Source organism: Bubalus bubalis, chromosome 5 (assembly GCF_019923935.1).
Source record: "Bubalus bubalis isolate 160015118507 breed Murrah chromosome 5, NDDB_SH_1, whole genome shotgun sequence".
Classification (NCBI taxonomy): Eukaryota; Metazoa; Chordata; class Mammalia; order Artiodactyla; family Bovidae; genus Bubalus; species Bubalus bubalis.
The window spans coordinates 60,111,118-60,124,951 of NC_059161.1; the positions used below are offsets into that span (position 1 = coordinate 60,111,118).

At 36.4% G+C, this 13,834-nt stretch overlaps 1 protein-coding gene across 3 annotated transcripts in view; it reads right to left on the minus strand.

The window, feature by feature from the left end:
* The window catches only part of SPATA17 (spermatogenesis associated 17), a 239,331-nt gene that overhangs the window by 189,037 nt on the left and 36,460 nt on the right, over positions 1-13,834 (minus strand). For all 3 annotated transcript variants that reach the window (XM_045165757.1, XM_045165758.1, XM_006076186.4), the window contains one exon: positions 630-680. In XM_045165757.1, the coding sequence (XP_045021692.1) occupies positions 630-680 (51 nt within the window). The remainder of the gene's footprint in view (positions 1-629; positions 681-13,834) is intronic.

The following is a 13,834-nucleotide window of genomic DNA, read 5'->3' on the forward strand; positions in this document are numbered from 1 at the left end:
CATTAATGAAATTCACCTAAGTAATTTCCCCATTTATAACAGCTTCACAATTAAACTATTATCATACTGATACAAAAGAAATAATACTTTTGCTGTGGCTCTTCCCCAAATCTGTGCAGAAACCAAGGAAGCTTCATAATCACAAAATTCAGCTTCCTATTAGGCAAGTAACACATAAAAATGAACACAGAAATGACAGAAATAAAACGTCTAAGCTGGAAACTGACTTTATTACTGTGAAATCATATGAATAATTTCTAATTGATTTGTATTGGGCAGGAACCTTATATTCCAGAAGCATGCTCGTCTATTTATCACAATATTCTATATGACATATGGAAACTAATACATTGCTTCATTAATATTTACAGTCTTTCTCTAGTCATGGCTCAGAGATATTTAACATTCTAAAACATAAGCATTGATAATTATGTGTTTTACATTTTACTCTAATTTTTAATACTGCCAAGACTATTTAGTATAACTAACTTTTTAACTATGTACTCTTTTCTCTCTTTACCATTAGCATATCAATCAAATTTGCATTATTCTGGTTTGCTCATTTTATTAAAAGCGAATTCAGGGCACAATTGACTTTTCATTTGTTTAACAAGTGAAGAAATATTTACCCTGACAGCCATTGCATTGTAGAGATTCATCTTCATAGTGTAATACGCTAACTGTGAATCAAGAAAAAAAAAGATGGCATACATTTTAGTTTTACACAAAGACAGTGCAGCCTATTTTTACATATAAAACATAAGAATCTTTATACATAATACATAATAAGAGTCCTAGGCTTAGAAAAATGAAATCAAACTTTGTATTGAAGAGATAGGCTTCCTAATACATAATGCAGGCTTAACCAGAAAAATCTATGGTAGTCAAACTAGGAGCTAATGGAGATATATGATCATAAAATGCTCTCCGCTGAGTTTGATAATCAATGGTGCTCTACTGAGAATAGAATAACAAAGCAGAAATATTCACAAGTGCTGGTGACACGTAGTATTGTATGATTTATTCACTGGGGTTCTTTTAGCCAAAACTCACAGAAACATAAAAGGAATTCATATTTCAAGACGTCTGGTTTAATGAAAAATTCAAAGAAATGCTGTCTTCAGTCGAAATCGTTCAAGGATATGGATGCAGTGATGGAGCAAAATTGTGCCTTCCAACCATCTGTACAAAATGTTATGTACTTAGCTGCCTCCTGAGTAATCCTTGGGAATTTTCTTTCATTTAATATTCATTTTAACACCATAAAATCATAAATACAATGATATCATGTTATAGCAAATCCCCTGATATAATGAAGACTTCCTAAAGTCTTGGTTTCTTTCTGGTACAGACACATTTATCTATTCATATACAAATCTCTGTGACAGTAAATATTTAGCAACAGAGCTTATTTCAATGAAAATATTGCTTTAAGTAAAACTTTCACATCTGTTCTTTCAATTAAAAAGATATAATTAACATAATTCATGACAGTACAATAAACATTGAAATACATATTTTTTTCCACACAAAATACAACTTTATCCATTTTTATTTAATGAAAACTGATCAGACTAGTAGAACTTGAGCCTGGATAATAATTGTGAGGTTTCAGCAAAAATCAGAGGTAAGTGTCTTAACCTTTCATATAGGGGTTTTCTCCCCTGCAACAAACAGGAATTCATATAAAAGGGTTTCACTGTAATTAGTATTGTTTGAATTGCCTGATCTGATCCAAAGCAAATTGTCTGTGGAGAGCAGCAGGGCTGGATTATTTATCAACAGTCTGAGCAATTAGGAAACAGTTGGCTGCAATATGTTATTTACAAATGAACACAATGATGTTCCTTCATTTTAAATTTTCTTTCTTCCTTATAGCAAGCATGGCATAATTCCTGATGTTTGAGGTGAATTTAAAATATTTACTTAAATATAGCATTTCCATGGGGCAAATATAACCATTAAATATTTTTATACAGAAGAAACGCATTGAAAGCTTTGTTTGAAAAATGATATTATTTATCTTTTTTCATGCCCCTCTTCAGTTAGCAGCAGGGAGCTTTCAAGCCACAGCCCTGAGTTCAGTTCCTAACCTTGCTCTTACCAGCTGAGTGGCTTGAACATGGTACTTGAAGTCTCCCAGTCTTGACTTCTATCCTCATAAAATGATACATCACATACTTCATGGAGTTGTGAAGAATAAAATGAGATAAAGAATTTAAGGTGCAAAGCTGATGGTCATTAGGAAAGGGATTGTCACTCTTATACATTTTGTGGCTCAAAGTATATAATTTAACTATAAGTAAAATTCCAAAGAGGCTTCCCTTGTAGCTCAGTCAGTAAAGAATCTGCCTGCAGTGCAGGAGACCCCGGTTCAATCCCTCGGTTGGGAATATCCCCTGGACAAAGAAATGGCAACCCATTCCAGAATCCTTGCCTGGAAACTCTCATGGACAGAGGAGCCTGGTGGGCTGCAGTCCATGGGGTCGCAAAGAGTCGGGCATGACAGAGTGACTAACACATACTTACTTAAAATTCAAAAAGGTATAAGAAGTGAAATTTCATTCTGAATGAAGAAGAGAAAAATACGTTTGAACCTAAACTTTAACTAATTTTATATTTAAAAGGTAGAAAAGTTCTTTGATTCCAAATTATCATTCTTATATGAAGCCCAGATTGATGTTACATTTATTCTCAATCTTTAGCCCAGATGCTTCTGAAAATACCAGCAAAACTTGGCAGAAAACATTGCATGATTCATTTATATGAGGTACCTGGAAGAGTCAAATTCACAGAGACAGACAGCACAATAGTGGTTACCAGGCACTGGAGGAAGAAGAGCAGATACTGTTTACTGGGTACAGAGTTTCCCTTTGAGATGATGGAAGAGTTTTGAGCTCGGCAGTGGTAGCAGTTGCATAACAATGCGACTGGACTTAATGTCACTGAATGATATGGTTAAAAATAGTCAAAATGATCAATTTTATGCTACATATATTTTGTCACAGTTTAAGAAAAAAACACTAAAAAATAATTTTGATTATGACTTGTACATTTTCATAAGCTATCTATGAGATGCACTGGACACTTCCAAAGTTTTAAAAATGTCATCTTAGTCTCTATATTTCTATTCCGAGCCATGAAGTTTGTTATGCTAATATTTGCCCTTTTGGTTACATGAGTAGTTAAATGATACGTCATACCAAAGCCTATGTTCTTAATATTATTTTTCAGGTTTCTGTCTGGCCTAAAAGTTTTTTCCATTCATTCCATGAAGTTGGATAAGCAAAGCATATCATAACTGCTAAATATTAATAATATATCTAGGAACCACAGACTATAGGAATTCATTAGCAGATATTCTCAAAAGTTTCCTTACTATAAATTAATTTTATATCTTATTGTTAAGGTACCAAGTCTATTTTAAAGAGGAAAACTAAAGATCTGGGGTGAAGCTCAAGCATAAAATATGATAATTTCAATGTCATGAAAACATTTTAGACATTCCCCAAATATTTGTTAAATAAATGAAGAAAAGGAACGAGAGAGGGAGAGGGAGAAAGAGGAGAGAAAGACAAACAGAATTAATATGTTGCGTTTACAACAGATAGAGTAGAAAGAATTCCTGGGATGAAACACAGCATTTGAACACTGAATTAACCACTTGTTCACTATACGGGCTTTGGTATGTCACCTAGCTCAATTTTTACAAGGCTTCTAAAATTGTTTCTGGAAGTTGTTTTTCTTTAAAAGCAATTTTCTGAGTGCTTAATATCCATGTGGACCTTTCAGACGGGGCTGCTATTTGATGGGAATGGATCTGTGATATTGATGGGAGCATATTTCATATTTGAGTTTCTTTTTCTATCAGGTGAATTACAGAGTGGAGCGAGGGTGGGGATAAATGAGAAACACTCTCTTACAGGTCAAGTGATATTCAAAACTCACCATATCAGGTCCCAATTTTGTTCTCCAATTATCTCTCACCATTGTCATTTTGTAGTCACTAAGTCATGTCTGACTCTTTGCAACCCTATGGACTGTAGCCCTCCAGGCTCCTCTGTCCTTGGGATTCTCCAGGCAAGAATACTGGAGTGGGTTGCCATGCCCTCCTCCAGGGGATCTTCCTGACTCAGGGATGGTACCCAGGTCTCCTGCATCACTGAGCCACAGGTAAGCCTATCTCTTACCAGGCCACTCCCTTAAACCTCAATCTGATCAAATTATTATCTTTTCTTCACTTCCACACTCACACTACTCCCTTTGCCTGAAACGTCTTATCATTCTTTTCTAACTGACCAAATTCTCTCTGTTTTTCTTGCACACATTTACAGGAGAAACTACCTTTTCTCCCCCACTCCAAGAAGCAGCTGGCATTCTCTCAGCTCCAGTGGATACCTACCTGCAAAGCAGTTCAGACAAGGAGGAAGTACTCCTGAAAAAACCACAACCACAACAAAAACCCAAAGAACAAAAAAACAAACAAAAACTCACTGTTAACTCTTAAACTTATTACATTTGTCGCTCTCCCTCCGTTCTTGGAGTTGTCAATCCTCCTCAGGTACATGCTTCCTTTCCTCCTTGTCGCCTCCCTGCCCTGCTCCAATAAACCAAGCAAAAGATCTTACTCTTTACAACTCCAGCTGTTACCTTGAGACTTTTCAAATCCATGTATCCACAACACACTCAAATACTTGTTCTCACAACTGCCCCGTCTTTCTCAGTCCCAATGCTGTCCACTTACTTTCACAGCTATGTTCCAGACCCTGGGAACTAGACATGTTCTGCCTCGTAAGTCTTAAACTCAGCAAATTCTCCTCCTTAAATCCCTGATGCCTTAATTTCTAATAAAGGTTTTTCCACCTAATTTAGATAGACCTAGGACAGGTATTTCCTCTTCCTCAGTTTCAAGTTTCTTTTTCACATATTTTTATATACAACGGCTGTATTGATATTTTGCTACATGAACATACCATAAATTAACCAATCTTTTCTGTTACTGTTAAGGCTTTAGGTTGGAAGCCAAGCAAATCTGAGTTTCAAATGCTCGATCATTTTCAAGAACAGAAAGTAATACATATTTATAATAAATTTAAGTGATATGTGTGTGTGTGTGTGTGTGTGTGTGCACGCGCTCTGCTGTGTCCGACTCTTTTGTGACCCCATGGGCTGTAGCCCACAAGGCTCCTTTGTCCATGGGATTTCCCAGCCAAGAATACTGGAGTGGGTTATAGAATAAATGGAGTGGAGCCCATTCCTCCTCCAGGCGATCTTCCCAACTCAGGGATCAAACCCACATCTTCTGCGTCTCCAGCACTGGCAGGCTGGTTCTTTATCACTGAGTACCCGAGAAGCCTAAATTTGAATGATGCATCTACATAAACCTGACCAGATCAACTGGCTTTATTTGCTAGGCCAGGCAATACAGAGGAACTATTTGCAGTAAAGTGATGACACTGGAAATTTTAGAAGCCATGCACATATGGATAACAGATCTGGGGAGCCTGTGCCTTTGTTATTTTCCACATCAGCGCCATCCTCATTTTATAATTTGAGTATGATCATTAAAATGATTTATTATCAAATAATCATGAGTATTTTGTGCATATGCTTTTCCTTGTTCACTGACCACTGATAGCAATATGGTCATTATCAACAGCTGATTATTAAAATAACCTTTCTTCTTCCACCACACACACAAAATTAAAAGCCAATTATATTGCTTCTCAAAGTTAATATATCTTTAAAAGCAAGTAAACTAAACTTATATTCATATAATTATAATGAAAATGTTAGTAAAGTTTTAAATTAATATTAGGAAGTCAGAGTCTTAAGTTATCTGGTCTTTGATATTTAAAATGCCAGATCCTGAGGGGGAAAAATAGATTATGTTTCAGTTTTCTGCTCTAACATTAAGAGAGATAAATGTTGCCTTAATGTATAACTGACTTGAAAGCCCTACAAACAGATTTTTAAAATGAGTTAGGCTATATATGGTACATTCATTCATCTAATGAAAAGAAATAAAAATATCTGTACAAGCAACCATGTCAATCTCACCAGTTTTAAAAATAATGACCAAAATTTTATGCATTTTTACTATCTATTAAAAAATAAACCTGCTGGTATTTATCATGACATCACATAATGAGAGTCAATAGTAGATGATATCCTTTGTTCTATTTAAAGGTAACAGAATTTTTCTATTTTTACTTTTCTAAATATTAATCAAATACAAAAACTTTGTAAGAACAGTAAAATGATAAGTATATATGTATTGTGAGCCTTTTTGGCAATAACATTATTTGAAGGATAATCTATTTTTTAATGAGAGTTATTTTTATAAATTAAATGGTTCTATCATAGGCTAGTAATATTACTTTAACAAAAAGTTTTAATCAAGATCTGTTAATATGGTGGCCATATATGTTATTTACTGAATGAGCTCAATTTAAAAACATAACATTGAGCTGTTTAGATCTATAGTTTTATATATATATATATATATATACACATACATATATTTATCTCATGATAATGTATATAGAATTAATCATCTCTATTAGGGTAGCTGCTTTCAGAGTGTATACTTGATATTAAACACAATATAAACTATGTAATGGTAAAACATGGGCTTCCCAGGTGGCACTAGTGGTAAAGAACCCACCTGCCAATGCAGGAGACATAAGAGATGCGGGTTTGATCCCTGGATCAGGAAGATCCCCTGGAGGAGGACACGGCAACCTACTCCATTATTCTTGCCTAAGAATCCCATGGACAGAGAAGCCTGGAGGGCTACAGTCTACAGGGGCACACACAGTTGGACACAACCAAAGTGACTTAGCATGAATGGTAAAAGGAAATTGAAAAGGATGACAAGATGTATACAGTTGTCCTGTATAGGTTATATTGGTGAATTCACTCAGATAACACTCAAAGTGCTAGTTTTCCAAAAGAGACAGATGATATATTTCAACATTATTCTGGTATATCATCTACAGAAATGACTGTATTCACTTCACTATTTATGAAACAAAACAAGGAGTGGTAAGAACAAGCTACTTAGAACATTATACAGTTGAAAACAAGAAGGGGACCGAAACAGTAGGACCAGTCGAGTACCCAATGGGAAGAGCAGGCTGCAGTGAAACCACAGCAGGAATCCAGCAGGCCTGAGCACACACACCGGGTGACTGAAATCCACTGGTAATGGTAAAGAGTCAGAGCACATCCTTATTAACAGGGAAGATTTTCAAGGTTATGAATCTATAGTCCTCAGTTCTTCAGATGGACAAATTTGGGTTATGTTGCCAGATACAGCATTATAAAAGTCAGCAGGAAGACATGAAATGGAGGTTGCAAATTAAAATAAACAAAAATAGCTGTCATCCAGGAAGGAAAAAGGAATCAAATCACAAGGGAAAATTGGAATGGTTCTGTTATCTCGGGTCAGTGAGGGAATGATAGCGGATAATACATAACACTTCAGGACTGGATAAGTCAGCTGGTGTTGCTTTGAACATTATTTAAAAGCTGGATGGAAATATTTTGGTATAGTAGAATTTTAAGGGGGAATTTTAAGGTTCTGTCTAAAAATACAGAACCCATCTAAAATAGAGATCCTAGGATTTCTGACTTTCCACAATTTACTTTCCGTTTGACCTTTGCCACATGTGAGACTGTTGATAACTCCAAGATTTCTAACAGTTTTCTCCTTTGGTTCCTGTGGTATTGTGTCTCTGCTTTTCTGTTTATTATCTACCTATAATTCCCTTCCTCTACCTAAATCCTACTAATGCATTCCATAAGCCTCAATTCTTGGCCTTCTGCTCTACTGTTCAGATACTTTTCCATCAGGTAGAAAATCCTGCTGTCTTATACTGATGGCTCTAACACCTTTATCTCTAGCTCTGATTCTTCAGCTAAAAGTTCTCTTTAATAAGCATTTGTTCAGCGCTAATTATAATGTGCCAGCGACTCTGCTGAGAGATAGCAAAGTCGCCTTACAAGATACCACCACATGGAGGTGTCCTAACATCATCACAGACTCAAAATCTCAGCATTTCATTTTGTAAAAGCCTCACTGAATGTCCAACTCAGAATGTTTTCTTATCAACATCCATGCTTTTGTTGTCATTACAACCATTAATCAGCTTTGCTGAGAAAAAAAAAAAAAAAAGAATGCAGCTATCTCAGTAGCTTATAAAACAAAATGCTTATTTCTCACTCACATTACCTGTGAGCTAAGCTTCCCTGTGGCTATGGTCCACAACATATGGCTTAGCCCAAAACCAATGCGATGGGGAGGAATCATTCCTTTACAAGGAAGGGGGTAGGGAAGAATTTTTGACACACGTGAATACTAACCACCTGCTGTGTTGGCCATAGTGAGGTCTCCAACTTATGTCCCTATGAGTAATTAATTTATCCAGTTAGCAAAAGATTCTGCAGGCTTTCTATGTAACATTTACTGTGATCGTTTGAGATAAAATAACTAGGACATTCATTGCCTCTTAGGAGGTCCCAGTCAAATGAGAGATGTCAGTAAACAAACGGATCACAGTGACAGAAATACCTACAGGAGCAAAGCATGAGGAAGGCACACCTCCTACCATTCCACGCTCAACCTCAGGAGATCAGGGAAGGGCAATCTTTAAGTAAAGTCTTGAGGCATGAGTAGGCATTCAGACCAATGGGAAGCAGGTCAGAGTGAAGAAGGGCATCCAGGCAAAGTAAATAGCATTTGCAAGAAGCCTGTAGGACACAGCATATATTAGCAACGGCAAATGGTTTATTTACTATGTTGTCTTAGTTTTCGGTGTGCAGCAAGGTGCATCAGGTATGCATACCCATATATCCACTCTTTGTTTAGATTGTTTTTCCTATAAACAGGTCATTAGAAGTATTGAGTAGAGTTCTCTGTGCTATACAGTAGGTTCTTATTAGTTATCTCTTTTGTATATAGTAGTGAATAGAGTATATTTATACAGGTGTAGCAAGAAGTAAGGGTAGATAAGAAGGGATCATGAGACAATGAAAATCCACCATGTCATGTCAAAGAGTGTGAATTTTACACTGTGTGCTATGGTGAGGACTGTAGGCATGGGAGTAAAATTACACTTGATTCCTAGTTTAGGTCGGAATCAAGAGACTTTTCTGAGGGACAATGCCAAGTAGTTGATGACTGAAAGGAGATAGAAGATGGGGAAAAGAGTGTGACGAGGAGTCGAGAATGAGTTTGGATTTCTGGCTGAACGGTTGTGCCATTTACTTGAATAAAGGTCTACAGAAGGAGGAATAGTTTTGGAGTGCCTCGAGGACCTATAGAAAATGATTTTTAGAAGGTAGGTAGCATATGGATATACAGGGATCAGAAACTGGGGACCTTAGTCCCATCTTTTAAACTCCTTGAGTCTCCATGTCTTCATCTATAAGAAGATTGAACACCTGCATTTTCTACTTGACAGACTATTACTGGAAAATATGAAGCAATGAGTGTAAAACATGTTTTTAAACAAGAAAGGCCCTTAAAAGTGTAGGAAATTATTTGATAAAAGTCACATTCAGCTCCTTACCAATGTTCTGCTAGTCCTCAACCTCTCTCCAGCCACCTGTATCAACATCCTCACCACTTCCTGTTACACCACGCACATTCCCAGTTTCAAACTTTCATTCACGTGGTTCCTAATTGAAATATCCTTGCCTCTCCCCAACCTATAGTTTCCTGATCCCCAGAGGTTCAGCATAAATCTCACCACTTTGACCTTCAGAGATCACATTAACTTCCCACCTGAGTACTTATTATCTGCCTGTGTGTGTTTGGTGGGGGAGTACCTTTTAAATTGACTTGCCTTTTTAATTAATTTCCTGTATTTAATAGATAATATATTCACATTGTTTAAAATTCAAAACCTACCAAAGGTTTTACAATAAAAAGTCTATTCTTATGCTTAGTCCTCTAGTACTCGGTTCTCTTCTCCTCCAGGCAATTAATATCATTTTCCTGTGATCCTTCCTCAGAAAAGCAAATTAAAATCAGTGGCTTTCAGATCATGCCCTGCTGGCTCAGATGACAACAGAGGCCACAAGGAAAGAGACCAACCAGTTCTGTTTCCAGTTTCCAAAATAGCTGTACTGTTTGCACCTGTTTTTAACATACGGGGATTAAAAAGTTTGCTAAATTTTAGTTAAGGGGGAGTTCTATCACAAAAGTTTTAGAATCACTAATTATACCATTCATTTTACAACCTAATATATACTATCTGGCATTATTATTATTATTGTATGCAGTTGTCAGGCAAAAAAAATTATGCAGAATAAATTTGGAAATGGTGGTTTAAAGATAGCTGCTATAGGACTATATGTGTGACAATGTATACTAATGTGCATGACAGGATAATTAACATAGATTCAAACACTATCCTTAATTCATGCTCCACTCCCAACTCACGAGAGTAGCAGGTCCTTTTATGCATTTTTGCTTCAGTCAGTTTATATGTGACTGTCCATCCCCAGCTTTGCTCCCCTAAAACCTGAGCTCTGAGAAATCATACTGAGGGGCTGGGGGACATTAATGGGAGAAACATGGGCAGAAAAAGAGAACTAATGAAGAAAATATTCCACATGCCTGGGAAAGAGTGGGGCATTAACTTTTTGTAATAATACAACATTTGGCATTCCTTTTGCGCCTGAAAAAGTGAAAGAAATTGTTAGTCGTTCAGTCATGTCTGACTCTGTGACCCCATGGACTGTAGCCTGCCAGGCTCCTCTGTCCATGGGATTATCCTGGGAAGAACCCTGAAGGGGGTGCCATTCCCTTCTCCAGGAGATCTTCCTGACCCAGGGATCAAACCTGGTCTTCAGCACGGCAGGCAGATTCTTTACCATCTGAGCCACCAGGGAAGTCTGGGATGTGGCCAAAACTCTAGGGATAAACTTGGTGGCTTCTGTGAAGAAAACAGGATTCTGAACACCAGGGAAGATACCAGCTCTGGCAAAAATTCCCTTTCCCTTTACATGGCAGAATTGTCATGGAGTCCAAGAAGGATGAATCCTGAAGGACTGAACACATGAGCTTGGACAATTGATATCTTATGAATGAAGATTGGACAAAGGTGAGGATTTCTGCTCTGGTGGCACTACTTACGTCTCACAGGACCTCTGTATAAACCCGAGAAGGGAAATCGCCAATAATGATTGAGACTGAACTGCCTACCTCTCTATGTAAGGGTTTTGGAATCAAATCAAATTGGGTTTGAACTTTTCTCCACTTATCTCTAACAATGTATCCTTGGGGAAGTAACCATCTTTCTGGGCCTAAAACTATAACATGGTGATAATATTCACAGGACTGGCATAGACTTTAGTTGGTATTATTGTTGTTGTTTAATTGACTCTTTGGACCCCATGGACTGTAGCGTGCCAGGCGCCTCTTCTATGGGATTTTCTAGGCAAGAATACTGGAGTGGCTTGCCATTTCCTTTCCCGGGGATCTTTCTGACCCAGGGAACAAACCCACGTCTCCTGCTTGGCAGGTGGATTCTTTACCACTGAGCCACCTGGGGAGCCCTTAGTTGGTATACACGTTAAGTATATAAAATGCTTAGTACAGTATTTCACTCTCACTAGTCAGCCAGTAAATGGCAGCTATTTTAATCTCATTTAGTAATTATATGCCAAGATCAGATTATGTTATTTACTGAGATCTTTATGTTAGGTACTATGCACACAATAGCAAAAACAGGTAAATAAGTAAAATAGATGTGTTCAAAAACACCGTACAGATTAACAGATTTAAAAACCATCAAGAACCAATTTAATTGAGGAAAATCTCCATTTTTTTTTCAAGAACCCAAAGATAACTAGATCCAAATCTGGAGAATAACTTGGTGATCATGCTGAGTGACATTCTTTGTGATCCAGTCAAGACCCTAAAGTAACAAAACAAATTTTCTTGGGTGGCTCATTACTTGAACTTTTAAAGATTTTTTTTTCAGCAACTCCAATATCATTAGAACAAATATAGATTCCAAAGTTGAATATTTTGACAACAGTCACTGAAATGTATACATTTTCATATGCTTGATTAAAAGGAGATGTCAATCATTCATAACCATCTGGATGGTGACTTGTGAGTAGAAATAGCAGCATGAAAGTTAAGTCGGTAATGTTCATTGAATGCCATATGCATAAGTATACTCTACAGTCTTGTGTACACAAAGACATAGATCTCATGATGAATAATAATAAATAATGAGGCTAAAGATGCTCATTATTCCATTGAAAACAACTAATTTTTGATCATTCTGTTTAAGTAATCTGACTCTATTAAAAATTGACTTGCAGGAGTTCCGACTCACCAAATCTGGGAAAATTTGAGCAGCAAATCATTTAGTGATAATTTATTATAATCCATTAAACAAAATAGGAACTCACGAGTTAAAACAGTTATAAACGAATGAATGAATAAAGAGGAAAAAGGCTCTTTCTTATACGAAAATGCTAACAAGAAAATGTAGAAGAAATGACAAGGTTAAGAAAATCACTATTTGACAAATATAATTCTTCCTCTAGTAAGAATCATAATGACATGGTAAATCTAGAATAAAAAATTTTGGTGACGAAGAAGATATATACCCAGTCTTAAAACACTGCCTCATAAGACAAAAATAGCAAGTCTAAAAGTGTGAGAGATACCACCTTAAATTATCAAATTTAGCATCAACTGCCATGAGACAAACTGACATCGTATGGTTCCTAATGTGATGTACTGACATGTATCGTAGTATAAAATGTATAATCTCACTATAACAATGAAGAGACATACACCAAAACTGAGGAATAATATAAAAAATAATTATTCTATACTCTTCAAGAATAAAGGTCATGAAAAGCATAAATAGACCAAACACATTAAAGGTAACTATGGAAAACCTCATGCAAAGAGTTGACTCATTGGACAAGACTCTGATGCTGGGAGGGATTGGGGGCAGGAGGAGAAGGGGACGGCAGAGGATGAGATGGCTGGATGGCATCACTGACTCCATGGACGTCTCAGTGAACTCCGGGAGTTGGTGATGGACAGGGAGGCCTGGAGTGCTGCGATTCATGGGGTCGCAAAGAGTTGGACATGACCGAGCGACTGATCTGATCTGATCTGATGGAGAAACAACTACTAAATACAATGGGAAACACTGGTTTATACCCTGGAAAAGATGTGTTTGCTATAAGTTAAATCATTGGGACAATCAGTGAAATATGAATAGAATCCAAAGAATAGATAATTGACTTGTATAGATGTCAGTTTCCTGATTCTGATCATTTTAATATGGTTATGTAGAAAATACCCACTGACGAATTGAGAAGTAAGGGGCACTTTCTATAACTTTGTCTAAATGATTCAAAATAGCAGTGGAAAAAAAAATACATATAGAGAGGTAAAATAAAATTATATAGTGCATTTGTTCACTTAAATATAAGAATACAGGAGAATTAAGAATAATTCTTAGGAGATAATAGGAGAAATTAAGGATATAGGAGAAATTAAGAATAGAGGAAAATTCCTTGTCGTATTTTTGCAACATTTCTATAAATGTGAAGTTATTTCAAAATTTAAAAATCACTTTTTAAGTAGCCTTAAAATGATGTAAGAGATTAGTGTTCTAGACAAGAAAACCCATGCTAACAATTCACGAAATTAATGAAATATCCTTTGTTTGTTGCAGACACGTAAGTGAGCTATTCAGCCAGGTAAATTAAAAGAATAAAATTTTCCTTGGTATTAGTGGATTCTTGAAATCTGAAGTGGCATATATTAATTAACTGGGAACATATA